Raw genomic sequence first — 13,958 nt, forward strand, 5'->3', positions numbered from 1 at the left:
GAAAAAGAACTTGCTTAATGATGATGGTAACACACAATTTAAGGAGAAAATACGAATATTTATAAAAATAACATAATGTTCATACTAATATTAATTTTAGAAGAAAATACTTAAAAAGACTAGAGAAAATGGACCAAAATGCTACCAGCATTTATCCTTAGATGGTGAATTCAAAAATTCCCTTCTATTTTTCCATATGAATTAAATCATCAGTATGATCTAATTTTATAATGAAAAAGAAAAGCATTATTAAAATAAACTTAAAAACTTGTATCTAAGCCGTAAAATTTTATCTTTTTGGAAAAAAATCTATTTTAATGCTATGTGTGATAGTTCAGATGCATTTATAGCAATGACAACATACCATGTTTCCCAGTATGTGACAATCTGAAAATGGGATTCTACAGAACAGTTCACAGACCTAGCCCTGCAACACAGTGGTTAAGCCTTATGTGTAGGTAGCCAGATCCTACATGGCTGGCCTCAGTAGCTTGAAAAAACAGACCAGGCATGTGTGTATGCATGTCCCAAATCCTGAAAGGATGGAAAAATGGTGGAAGAAAAAGGAATTCAGCATGACTGTACCCAACTGGAGGGTACCTCTCTCTCTTTGGCAAGTGTACATACTCTGAGACAATAAAAAGCAAACAATTTACAAACATAAGCACACATATATAAATCTAAACATATAAGAAGGATATAAACATGCTACATAAAATACTGGGTTGTTGGAAAAGTCATGACATACTTTTTCTATGCAAAAAAGTGCCATGACTTTTCTGACAACCCTATAGCATGATTTAACTAATTCTTTAATGCAATTAAATTAATCCAGAAGATTTTGCTAAAAAAAAAAAAAAAATACAACAGGAATTCTACAAAGTTTTTAAATAAAATGCAAAACCCACTCTGAAACAAAGTAATTCCAAAGAAAAGATAAAAATCTTTTAAAAAGTGGGGGCTGGCCGGTGTTGTGGTGATTAAGGGCACTCGACTCCCCACATAGGTGACCACGGTTTGAGTCCCAGACTTGGCGGCTTGCTTTCTCACTTTCCCTCTTTCACTCTCTTGCTCTGTTCCTCTCTAGTCAAATTAAAATAAAAAAGTAAAGTTAAATAAAATAATTCTAAAAAAAAATATTTTAAAGAGTTCATTTAATTTAGTGTTGTTTTTTTTTTTTTTTTTTTTTTTTTTTTTACTAACAATAGATACTGGCAGTTTCCAACTCAAGTCATGCATGATATACCTCCTGTAACTTTTTTGCTGCTAGTCTTCAGTAGCGCTAATCTTTCGCACTCCACTGCTGCCCAGCTTAGAACCCAATTTGTCACAACCTTGGCTCTATTCCTTTTCTTTTTACTTCATCCTATTGCTGACCCACAGCTTCCTCATGGTAGTGCTAGAATCTGAATCCAAATCTAATCTCCAATATATTACATTGTCTTAGCAGCATTTTGGCATCTATTATAAATATAAGTCATACATGAAATAAAAAAACTCAGTCCACATTTCTTTTTGTAGACAAAACATACTATGGGAGAATTGCTGAAAGTCTCAAAACATACATTCTTCATTTTTAAAAAAAGAGAAGTGAAAAAATAAAAAAGAAGAAGAAGAAAAAAGGTAAGAAAAAAATAGCGAGAGGTCCAGTAGGTGGCATGGTAGTAAAGGTGCTAGACAGCTAGACACCCCCCCTTGGCCGACCCGCAGTTTGAGTCCTGGACCTGGTGGCTTGCTTTCTCACTCTCTTTCTCTGTCTCTGCTGAGTGCATGTGCCCAAGCAAATTAAATAATAAATAAAAGTAAATAATTCCTTAAAAGAGAGAAGTGACACCAGCAAGATGACAGAAAGAAAGCACATACTCTTTCACCCATGAGACACTGATTCAATAAAAATACATGGAACAATTCCACTTTTGAAAAATTCAGAAATCAGGTAAGAGATTCCTACACCCTAGGCAAGTATGAAAACAGCTGCATTGAAACCAGTAGAAAAACTGATTGCACTTACTTAGTGCTCCTGTCACCAGTGTGACTAGGAGGAAACTCTCAACTCCTGGTTTTTCCCTGGGAAGGAAAAGAGAGAAATGGAACACACCATCTAATGGTCAGACTTTGTGTGGGGCTACCACAGCAGCTGGTTTCTGCTTTGCCTATATTTAACTGCTGACAGGAAAAGACACCAAAGTGGGGGGCTGCTGAGAACAAAAGTAACAGTTTGAACCATTGCACACACTTGCCATTGCCCCTCCTCTCAATTCAGCATAAAGAGAGTAGAAGAAAACTTACAACTCTAGCTTCCCTCTGAGAAAGAAAAGAACTGGAAAATACATTCATTGTTATGGTTTCATGGGGTAGGGGAGGCATCTCAACCACGTTAGGTTTCTGTCTCAATTAACATGGAGGGCTGACAAGACCTTGCATGATCTAGATGTACAGAGGCAACCAGAAAGAACTGGACAGGTTATGTTAGTTCCCGAGAACCTACAGTAAGTACCAAAGACAGACACCAGAGGGTGCTAAAGATTATAAGTGCTGGAAAAAAAAAAGAACCAGCAAAACTTATCTATTTGGGAATTTACAGGCACAAATCAAGAGAAGACATAAATACAGAAAAGGTTTCAAAGGACCTCAGAATGTCAGAATGAAATAAATCTGTAAGCACTATAGAAGGTGGCTTTTTTTTCTCAAATATAAGGATGTCAACTCAAAGTAATAGAAGTTACACAAACATGATCCAACAAAAAAAGAAAATACATGTATTTCTAAAAATATACCCTTGAAAAATGGGAAATTTAAGGATTACCTGATAAAAAATCATAAAGGTACTCAACAAGATCAGGAAAATTATGCATAAACCAAAATAGAGAAAATATTTAAAATAATCTGAAATTTTGGAGCTGTAGAATAAATGAATTGAAAAATTCATTACAGAGGTTCATGAACAGATCTGATCGAGGAGTAGAATATGCAAACTCAAAGATAGGTTATTTAAAACTATCAAGTCAAAAGAGCAAAAGGAAAAAAGAAGAATGAAGAAACGTCTAAGAGACACAGAACACCATGAAATACACCAATATATTCATTATAAAAGTTTCAGAAGGAGAAAAATAGAAACAGATAGAAAGTTTATATGAAGATATAATTGCTAGAAAGTCCCCAAATCTGGGAAGGAAATGGGCATTGAGATTTAAGAAACCTAACATCTCAATAAGGATGAATGCAAATAAGACCCCATCAAGCCACATTATAATCAAATAGTCAAAAAAATTTTTTTTTCTTTGAAAGCTGCAAGAGAAAAGCAATTCATCATGTATAATGGAAGTCCCATAAGACTGTCAGCAGATTTCTCAGCAAAAGTCTTACAAAGCAGAAAGGAGAGGGATGAAATATTCAAAATACTGTAATGAGGGGGAAAAAAAACCCTGCCAACCAAAAATATATTTGAAAAAATTATGCTTCTAAAATGAAGAAAGAAATAAAGACCTCCCCAAGTAAATAAAAGCTGAGGGAGTTCACTACCACTAGAACTGCCTAACAGCAAATACTAAAAAAGAGTCCTACAAGTTAAATAAAAGATGCTAGTTAGCATCATGAAAACCCATGAAATATGAAGCTCACAGGTAAAGGTAAATATATGGACAAATATTGTCAGCACTAAAATGTTGGTCTATAAAAATGCTGGTTAGTTAAAATCATGTTAGCTACAATACACAGTATATAAAAACAAAATATCAAAAATAACTGGACCAGCAGATGGTGTAATGGTTACACTGCTGGACTCCCACATAGTTGACCATGGTGCTAGCCCTGGACTGGGTGGCTTAAACTCATGCTTAAACTCTCGGGCCCAAAATCCTGAGAGGAAACTGGAAGAGAAGGGATTGTGGCATGGGCATCCATCCTGGGAGTGATTTCTTGCTTTTCAACTCCCTGTCTCTCTCTGTTCCTCTGGCAAGCATACGTGCCCTATAGCAAAAATCTCTCACTTAAAAAAAAACTGTTAATTATAAAAAATATGCTCATGTATATACAATATAAGATGTAATCTGTAATCAATAACACAAAGAATGGGGAGATACAAAAGATTTTTGCATGAGAATGAAGTTAAGCTATTATCAGCTTGAAACAAGATGTTTTATGTAAGTCTCTATGGTAATCACAAAGAAAATGTCTATAGAAGATACATACAAGAAAATGAGAAAGAAATTAAAGCATATCACTAAAAATACACACAGCAAGAGAGAGGGACCAAAAAAACTACAACATCGGGACCAGTAGATAGTGTAATGGCTATCTCGCTGGACTCCCATGTAGCTGACCGCGGTTTGTGTCCCGGACCCGGTAGCTTAAAACTCACGCCAGGCGTGTGTGCGTGCGTGCCTAAGATTCCAAGAGGAGAATGGAGGAGAAAGGATTGCGGCGTGGCCATCCCTCCTGGGGGGTGATTTCTTGCTTTCTCGTTCTCTGTCTGGCGAGCGCAAGCGCCCTATAGCAAAAACCTCTCCAAAAAAAAAAGCTATAATATCAAAAGAAAACAATGAGCAAAATGGTGATATAAATCCTCTCTGTCGGTAATTACTTGAAATGTGAATGGCATATACTCCCCAATCAAAACGTACTGAATAGGTGAGGCATAAGAAATAAGACCTATATTCTATATTCTGTGTAAAGAAACTCACTTTAGTTTTTTGTTTTTGTTTTTGTTTTTTGCTATAGGGTATGTGCATGTGCCAGAAAGACAGAGAGAGACAGAAAGCAAGAAATCACCCCACAGGGGGGATGGCCACACCACAATCCCTTCTCCTCCAATCTCCTCTTGGGATCTTGGGCACGTGGGCACCAGTACCCAGCATGAGTTTAAGCCAGGTCCAGGACTCGAACCATGGTCAACTACATGGGAGTCCAGCAACATAGCCATTATACCAACTGCTGGTTCTAAAACTCATTTTAGATTTAAGGATACATGTAGACATTAGGTCATTGAGGAAGTCATGCTGTATATTTCTATGAAAAAATGCATTATGACTTTCAAGATGATCCATAACTAAAAAAAGAGCATGGGTGAGCATACAAAATAGAGTATTAAGTAAAAAAAAAAAACAAAAACAACTGTCAAATGAAACAAGATAGGGCATTATATAATGATAAAAGGGTAATTTACTTGGGAGATAAAATTATAATATTTTTGTACTCCACATATGAGTATTCAAATATACAAAGCAAACAATAACAGACCTACAAAGAGAAATAGCAACATACTTATAGATTTTAATATTCCATTTTCAATATGGATAGAACATCTAGATAGATCAATTAGGAAAACTGAATACTTGAACACTGCCATAGCCCAAACGGACCTAAAAGATAAACAGCACATTTCACACACCAGGAATAAATATGCTTTCTCATGAAGTGCACATGGAACATTCTCCATGCTAGATCATATTGTTAGAACACAAAAGAAATCTTAACATCCTAAAGAAGACTGAAATCATACCAAGTATCTTTTCAGACCACAATGGAATGGAACTAGAAATTAAGAGTTGGAAAATTCAAATACTGGAAAATTCAAAACTCTGTGTATGCTGAACAACACACTGCTAAACAAACAATGTTTAAAAAGGAAAAAAATAAATGGGACCAGCAGATGGTGTAATGGTTACGTCACTGGATTCCCACACGGCCAACAATGGTTCGAGTCTTGGATGTGGTGGTTTGTTTTCTCACTTTCCTTCTCTGTCTCTGTCTGTCTCTCTGGTGAGCACACATGCCCTATAGCAAATTTTAAAATAATAGTAATAATGAATAAAATTAAACAATTAATTTTAAAAAATGATTAGAATGGAAATAAGCAAAATGGAGAATGGAAAAAAAAAATGAACAAAGCCAGGTTGATTTTTTGAGAAGATCAACAAAATGCATAAATCCTTAGCCAGGCTAAAGAAAAAAAAAAATCCTAATTTATGTCTGGTTTTATTTATTGTTTATTAAAGAAGATTAACACCAACCTTTCTACAATTCTTCCCCCAAACTGAACACTTTCAAACTCATTTTACTCTGATACCAAAGCCAGACAAGAACTATGGACTAACATTCCTGATGAATATGGAAACAAAAATACTCAACAAAATACTAGCAAACTATTCAACAGCACATTAAAAAGACCATATGTCATGAGTATGGACACAAGCATGGCTCAAATCTAAAATCAATCAATGTGATTGAACCTCATTAACAGAACAAAGGATTAAAAAAATCATATGATCACCTCAACAGATACAGAAAAAGCCATCTGGCAAAGTTTCACTCAACAAAGATAGAAGAAATTGCTATAATATTATAAAGTCCACAAATGAAATAACATCATATTCACTGTGATGAATTAACAATTTTGCTCTAGGATCAAGAAGACAAGGATGACCAGTACTTCTATTCAACACAGTACTAGATGAGAGCAATTAGGCAAAAAAAAGAAGTAAAATGCATCCAAGTCAGAAAAGAAGCAAATTTCTCTCTCTTCACACATGGCAATCTGATATACAGAAAACCATCAAGATTCCACAGAAAAAACTTGTCAGCATAAAAAAATAAAGCAAAGATGCAGGATACAAATATCAATATACAATAATCAGTAGCGTTAATAATCAGAATTTATGGGGACCAGCAGTTGGCGTAATGGCTATGTTGAAGGACTCTCATGTAGTTGACCATGGTTCGAGTCCAGAACCCAGTGTCTGAAACTCACGCCAGGCCCATGGGCACGTGTGCCCAACAAGAAAAGATTGCAGTGTGGCCAACCCCCCTGGGGGGTGATTTCTCACTTTCTGTCTCTTTCTCTCCGTCTTTCTGGTGAGCGCATGCACCCTACAACAAAATCCTCTCAAAATAATAATAATAATAATCAATAGAATTTGTATACACTAGGGGCTGGCAGGTGGTGGGATGGTTAAGAATGCTGGACTCCCACATGACTGACCATGGTTCAAGTCCCGGACCTGGCGGCTTGCTTGTGTGCTCGCTCTCTCTCTCTCCCTCTCTCCCTCTCTCCCTCCCTCCCTCCCCCCCTCCCCCTACCCCTTCTCTCAATTCTTTAAAAAACATTTATGTACACTAACAACAAACCATCTAAAAAGATAAGTCCATTTAAAACAGTATTAAAAAAATAAAATGAGATCCTTAGAGAAAAATTTTTACCAAGGAGGTGAAAGATTTATACTAAAAACTATAAAATATTGCTGAAAGAAATTTTAAAAGATACAAATAAGCAGAAAAACATCTTGTGTTCATGAACTGGAAGACTAAAATTGCTAAAATGCCTATATTGCCCAAAGCAATAAAAATAAGTAGATTCAATACAATCTCTATCAAAACTGTAATGACTCTTTTTGTATATATAGGAAAAAACAATGTTAAATTCATATGAATTACATAGGGTTCCTTTAGGAACCACAAAGGATCTCAAATAGCCAAAACAATCTTGAGACAAAAGAAACAAAGGTGGAGATTTCATACTTCCTACTTCAAAACATGATAAAACTACATAATAGCAGACCTGCAGATGGTGTATAGTGGTTAAGGTGCTGGATTCCCATATGGCCGATCGTGGTTCCAATCTTCGACCCAGCAACTTGAAACTAATGCCAGGCACATATGTGTATATACCCAAAATCCCAAGAAGAGAATGAAGGATAAGGGACTGTGGTGTGGCCATCCACCCCTCTCCCCATGGGGTGATTTCTCACTTTCCCTCTCTCCAGCAAGCACATGTGCCCTATAGCAAAAATTTTAAAAAAAGAAAAAAACTACAGTCATAAAAACAGTATAGAAGACCAGCAGGTCGCATGATGGTTAAGGTGCTGGAGGTCCACATGACCTGCCACAGTTCAAGTCCAGGATGTGTTGGCTTGAAACCATGCCGGGTGTGTCTGTGTGCATACCAAAAATCCTGAGAGGAGAATGGAGAGGGGATTGTGTTGTGTCCAACCCCCTGGGGAGGGTATTGGTATAAAGACAGCAATAGACCAAAGGAATAGAACAGAAACTCCAAAAATTAAGTTGCTCATACACAGTCAAATAATCTTCCAACTAGAGCACTAAGACTACATGATAGGGGAAAAAATAAACAAACAGTCCCTTTAATGATGTGGAAAAAACTGGATTTCCATATGGAAAAAAATGAAAGTGGGCCTGTATTTTACACCATACACAAAAATCAACTCAAAATGAAGTAAACACTTCTATATAAGATCTGAAACTATAAATTTCCTAATATAAAATATAGGTGGAGGGCTGACAGGTGGCATGGTGGCTGGGGGCACTAGACTCCCACATGGCCAACAGCGGTTTGAGTCCCAGAGCTGGCAGCTTGCTTTCTCACTTTCCCTCTCTCTCTCTCCCTCTCTCTCTCTCCCTCTCTCCCTCTCTCTCTCTCTGACCCTCTCTGGTCAAATTAAAATAAATAAGTTAAATAATTCTTTTTTAAAAAAAGAAAATAAAGGTGGAAAACTGCATGATACTGCTATGGGCAATTTCTTGGGTATAACATTAAAAGCAGGGACAACAAAAGTGAAGCGAGAAAAGCAGGACTACATAAAGTCAAAAAATGTTAAGTACAGCAAGGGAAACAATGAATGGAATTGAAAAGGCAACCTACAGAATAGAAGCAAATATTTGCAAACTATATTATTTGATAAGGGGTTAATATATAAAATATATAAGGAATTTCCAAAATTTTCACTAATTTGTAACAAAATAATATTATAAAATGGGCAAAAGGGGCCCTCCAGGTAGTGTTGTAGTTAGGTTGGCTGGATCTGACATAGCCAACTGTAAGAGTCCCAAACCTGTAGCTTTAAATACGTGTCATGTGTGTTTGTGATCAAACATGTATGCATGCATGCCCAAAATTATGAGAGAAGAGTGGAGAAGAAGGAATTGCAGTGTTATCATACTTTCTGGGGGATGCCTTCATACTTTTTCTCTCTGGCAAGTGCATGTGTCCCATAGCAAAAAAAAAAAAAAAAAATTAAGAATTACAGCAGTTAGTTTAGTGTAATGGCCGCTCAACTCCCATGTAGCCGAACACGATGCCTTGAACTCATGCCGCGCGCGTGTGTGTGAGTGCCCAAGATCCCAAGAAGAGAATGGAGGAGAAGGGATTGCAGCATGGCCATCCCTCCTAGGGGGTGATTTCTCGCTTTCTGTCTCTCTGTCTCTGTCTGTCTGTCTGGCGAGCGCACATGCCCTATAGCAAAAACCTCTCCAAAAAAAATTATTTAACTTTTTAAATTTATTATGATTTTTTAAAAATATTTCCAGAGAGAAAGGGGGAGAGAGGGAGGGAGAGAAGACAGAGAGAAAAGCAAGCCTCCAGATCCAACACTCTAACCATGGTCAGACATGTGGGAATCCAGTGCCCTTAACCACTCACTATGCTGCCTGCCAGCCCTAACCCACAACAATTACTTTTTTTTAAATTAAAAAAACATGGGCAAAAGACTTAAATAGCATTCCTCCAAATACATACAAATGGCCAACAGGGGGTTTATTTATAGACAAATATACATGGTATATAAGAATGATATACAAAAAGATGCTCAATGTATCACTAATCCTCAGGAAATAGAAACCCAAACCACAGGAGATACAGTTTTGCACCTGTGAGAATAGTTAATAAATTAAAAAAAAAACAGTAAATAATTAGTATTAAACACATGGGGGACCAGGAGATGGCATAATGGTTACGCTGCTAGACTTCCACGCAGTCGGCCATGGTTTGAGTCCTGGACTTGGTGACTTAAAACTCACGCTGGGCATGTGTGTATGTGCACGTAAGCACGTGCATGCCCAACCAGCATGGCCATCCCCGCTGGGATCTCGCTTTCTGTCTCTCCAGTGAGCACAAACACCCCATAGCAAAAATCTCTCTTTACAAAAAATAACAATGTGGGAAAAACAAATCCTTTAATGCTATCAGTGAGAATGTTAAATGGTACACTACTGTGGAAAGCAGTATTAATTCCTCAAAAAATTAGAAATGTCAGATGATACAAATGTACCAATTCTAGATATTTTTCTAAAAAGAACTGTAGCAGAATCTCAAGAAGATATTTATACTCCATGTTCACTGCCGTATTAATCATAATAGGCAAGAGGTAATAACCTAACAGTCATCAGCAGATGAATAAAGAAAATATATGTATATATATATACAATAGGATATTATGCAACCTTAAAAGCAAAGGCAATACTAGGGCTGGCAGGTGGGATGGTGTTTAAAGGCGCTGAACTCCCACATGGCCAAATGTGGTTCAAGTCCCAGACCTGGGAGCTTGCTTTCTCTCTCTCTCTCCCCCTGTCCCTCTCTGGTCAAATTAAATAAATAAAGTTAAATAAAATAATTCTTAAAAAAAAAAAGAGAGGAAATACTTTCACATGCTAATAATGGATGAACCTGGAAGAAAATATGCTAAGTAATAAGCCAGTTACAAAAGGACAAATACTACATACTTTAAAAGTGAGAGAAACAGAAATAGAATGGTGGTTGTCAAGGTATGGAGGAGGAGAAAAGGAGGAGCTGCTGTGCAGTGGATATATAGCTTCATTCATACAAAATGAAAAAATTCCAGAGGTGTGCTGTACAATATACATATAGGTAACAATACTGCATTATACACTTACAACTATTACCACGGTAGATTTCTTATTGTGTGTTTTCTAGAACAATTGAAAGAAGGGGAGGAAGTAAAACTAAGTTTGTATGACTTGACTTGTCCACAATGAATCCATGCCAACCAGTTTTAATATTTCCATTTACAAGTATTCACATCTTTATGGAATTATCTTTATGAAAACGGGCTGACATCAAGCTTTTCAGTATGTTTTTTTTAAAAAGAGTTATTTATTTGCTTGTTTGTGTGTTTATTATTTTTTCACATGAGCTTTGCCAGAGAAAGATGGGCGGGGAAGGAAGAGTGAGAAAGCAAACCACCAGGTCCAGAACTTGAACCATAGTCAGCCATGTGGGTATTCCAATGCTTTAACTACCACACCATCTGCTGGTCCCTCCATATGGTTTTTAAATTCTGTCTTTTCCTTTTCAAAATTCAGAATGATACTTGCCAATTTTTAACTTTCTAGTATCTTTCCTTTCACTTAGGATTTCCTGAAGTTTATAGTAGTTTAGAAAATTCATCTGTAAGTTCTGACAGGACCCTGAGATGAAACTGTTTTGGGGCAAAAGATTTGAAATAAATGAAATAAATAGAGGTGAAATAAATGCATAGATGTTTTCTTGCTTTCCTAGATACTAGTCACCTACCTCAATTTCACTCTTACCAATGTTTTTTGTATCCTTTCCAAATGAATGTGCATTCTCACACATAATATTGTAAAACAAACAACAAACTACAATTTCACTTTTTCTTATCTGCCCATATTACAGCAAACAGTAGGCCCAAGCTTTATAATTAAAATAATCATTTGCATAGTACTTTTTATAAAAGTAATGATTTATATAAATTTTAGAATACAGCTATTAAATCTAATTTCATTGCTTACTTTTAAATATGCAGCTGCTTCTTGAACAGAAAGTGTTCTTTGACTAGAACTGCCACATTCATGATCTCCTGAAAAGATTAGCATATCATTAATTTTGAATCAGTACTATTTAAACAGAATAAAACAAATGATTAATTCAAAATATTGTATAAATTATGCAAGTATAGGTTATATTATAATCAATGAATATAAACAACATTATTTGTATTTTCATTAAAAATTCCAGTAAATAATATAAACCACCTTTACATTAACCTCCATAACCCTTAAATGCACTTCAGTATAGATAAGAACATATCTTCCTCTTATATCCCCAACTATCAATAACTCGTAAGCCAGTATAGGGACCATATCATTTTTAAATATATCCTTAGATTTTAGCGCACAAAAGGACTTCCATAGATATGCATAATTATTAAAGGAGAAAAACTGAGCATTCATTGCACTAGCTTACACATCTGTTTTGAAGCTCATTATTCATGGGTTTGAATAAATTTATTATTGAATTAAAGCATGCACTTTCAGAGTATAATTAAACCATAAGGTGTTGCATGACTTAAAAATTATAACACAGATCAACATGGAAATTAGGCAGAAGTTTCTGCCTATGATTAAGTGTCTACAAAAGTAAGTGATACATATGAAAGTTTGGAAAACTACACTTTTCTTTACCTGTAACTATAAGAAGAAAATTAAAAGCTTTTTCTTTAGGTTTTATGTGGTTATTACAGATAAATTATATTTTTCAAGCAATTGTTTACTTAATTTTCCTAATGGTTATTATTATAATTTGCCATAAGGCACATGTGCTCAACAGAGAGAGAGAGAAACTAAGCAGCCAGGTCTGGGACTAGAACCACGGTCGGCCATGTGGGAGTTCAGCACCTCAACCACCACGCCACCTGCTGGCCCCAGATAAATTACACTGAACTTCAATATTAAGTTTCTCCTGCTCTTTTTTAAAGTAATGTAAAAATATTTTAACATAAAATTACAATTCTAAAAGTAAAATTCTATTATGTTTTTCTATGATAAAAGTAGCCATGTTTTTATTTTTATTGTAATAAAAAGGAAAGAAGTACTTATTAGAAGAATAAGTCTTCAAACTTTGTGATACATCCTCAGAGATTCAGATTCAATATATCTAGAGCAGAAGTCAGCAAATATAGCTCATGGGACAAATCTGACCTACTGCTGGTTTTTTTACATATGAAGTTTTACGGGAACACAGTCAAGCTCATTCATTTATTTATGCAGTATTTATGGCTGCTTCAATGCTTTAACAGCAGAACTGAGTGTTGTAACAAAGGCAGTATAGCTCACAAGACCTAAAATACTTACTATATATTCCTTTACAGAAAAAAAAAACTTGCTGACCCCTTCTCTAGAGGAAGGAATCTATACCTTTAAAAACATCCCAGATAAATCTGATCTAGGGGGCCATGAACACCACATTGTAAAACAATGCTACAGAAGACAGCTGTAGATGATTTTGTTAGCAGCATAGGAATCCCTACCTAGAGTGTACACTTAATCTATTTCTGGGTGTTACAGCATACTAAAAAATGTCATTACCTTGCAGTATATAAATATGACAGTTGTCAGTTAATTCAAAGGCTTTTTGTGATGCACACAAAATTATACACCTAAAAAACTTACCAGAATTAAGCACCCTTAGGAAAAAAAAAAAAAACAAAACAGGAGAGTGAGGAACTATTAGGATCCTAAATATCTCCATTCACCTGAAGTTTCATATTTACTTACAAGCTCTGCTTCCATAAAAGCATCTGCTACACAGCAATGTTTGAAAAAGTATTTTTAATTTTACTGCTTATAAGAAGAGAGTCCAAAAAATCTCTTCTCTCAGATTACATGTAAAATAAGAATAACTAAAAAAAGTTAAATGGCAATAAATAAGGTGCTACAGCAGCTTATAAATATTAAAATCAATACCAATTCATTAGTAGTAAATTATTATTGCAGATGCATTGATACTTGAGAACTCTCAAAGATTTACAGAGCATGATATAAGGAAAATGCAATAAATTAGGCAAGAATTCTAGGAGAATTGACTTTAACCAATAAAATGAGACACACACACACACATATATATATTTATAAAACCACCCCCCAAAAAACTCTGCATTTTTTATATTTAATCCAGACTTTTAATTAATTCATTGCTTACTCATTTATACTGATACTTAAGCTCTCAGAATTTTTTGTAAAATTAAAATAATGAAGAAATTTGACTTTAAAATTATACAATATACCTTTGGCGGGCAGAAAAGGGACCTTGATTAAATATATCTATAAAAACTCTAAACTACTCTAAACTATTCTGTAATAAAAACTTCTAAAGAAAAATATTCCACAAATATAACACTGGACTTGAG

The 13,958-nt window shown here is 35.4% G+C and overlaps 1 protein-coding gene across 1 annotated transcript in view; it reads right to left on the reverse strand.

Moving 5' to 3' along the window:
- The window catches only part of LEMD3 (LEM domain containing 3), a gene marked incomplete at its 5' end in the record, with an annotated part of 79,597 nt that overhangs the window by 22,877 nt on the left and 42,762 nt on the right, over positions 1–13,958 (reverse strand). The window contains 1 exon segment of the mRNA XM_014583017.2: positions 11,563–11,630. Coding sequence (XP_014438503.1) covers positions 11,563–11,630 — 68 coding nt within the window.

The sequence above is a fragment of the Tupaia chinensis genome, unplaced genomic scaffold (assembly GCF_000334495.1).
Source record: "Tupaia chinensis unplaced genomic scaffold, TupChi_1.0 Scaffold143982_1, whole genome shotgun sequence".
Classification (NCBI taxonomy): Eukaryota; Metazoa; Chordata; class Mammalia; order Scandentia; family Tupaiidae; genus Tupaia; species Tupaia belangeri.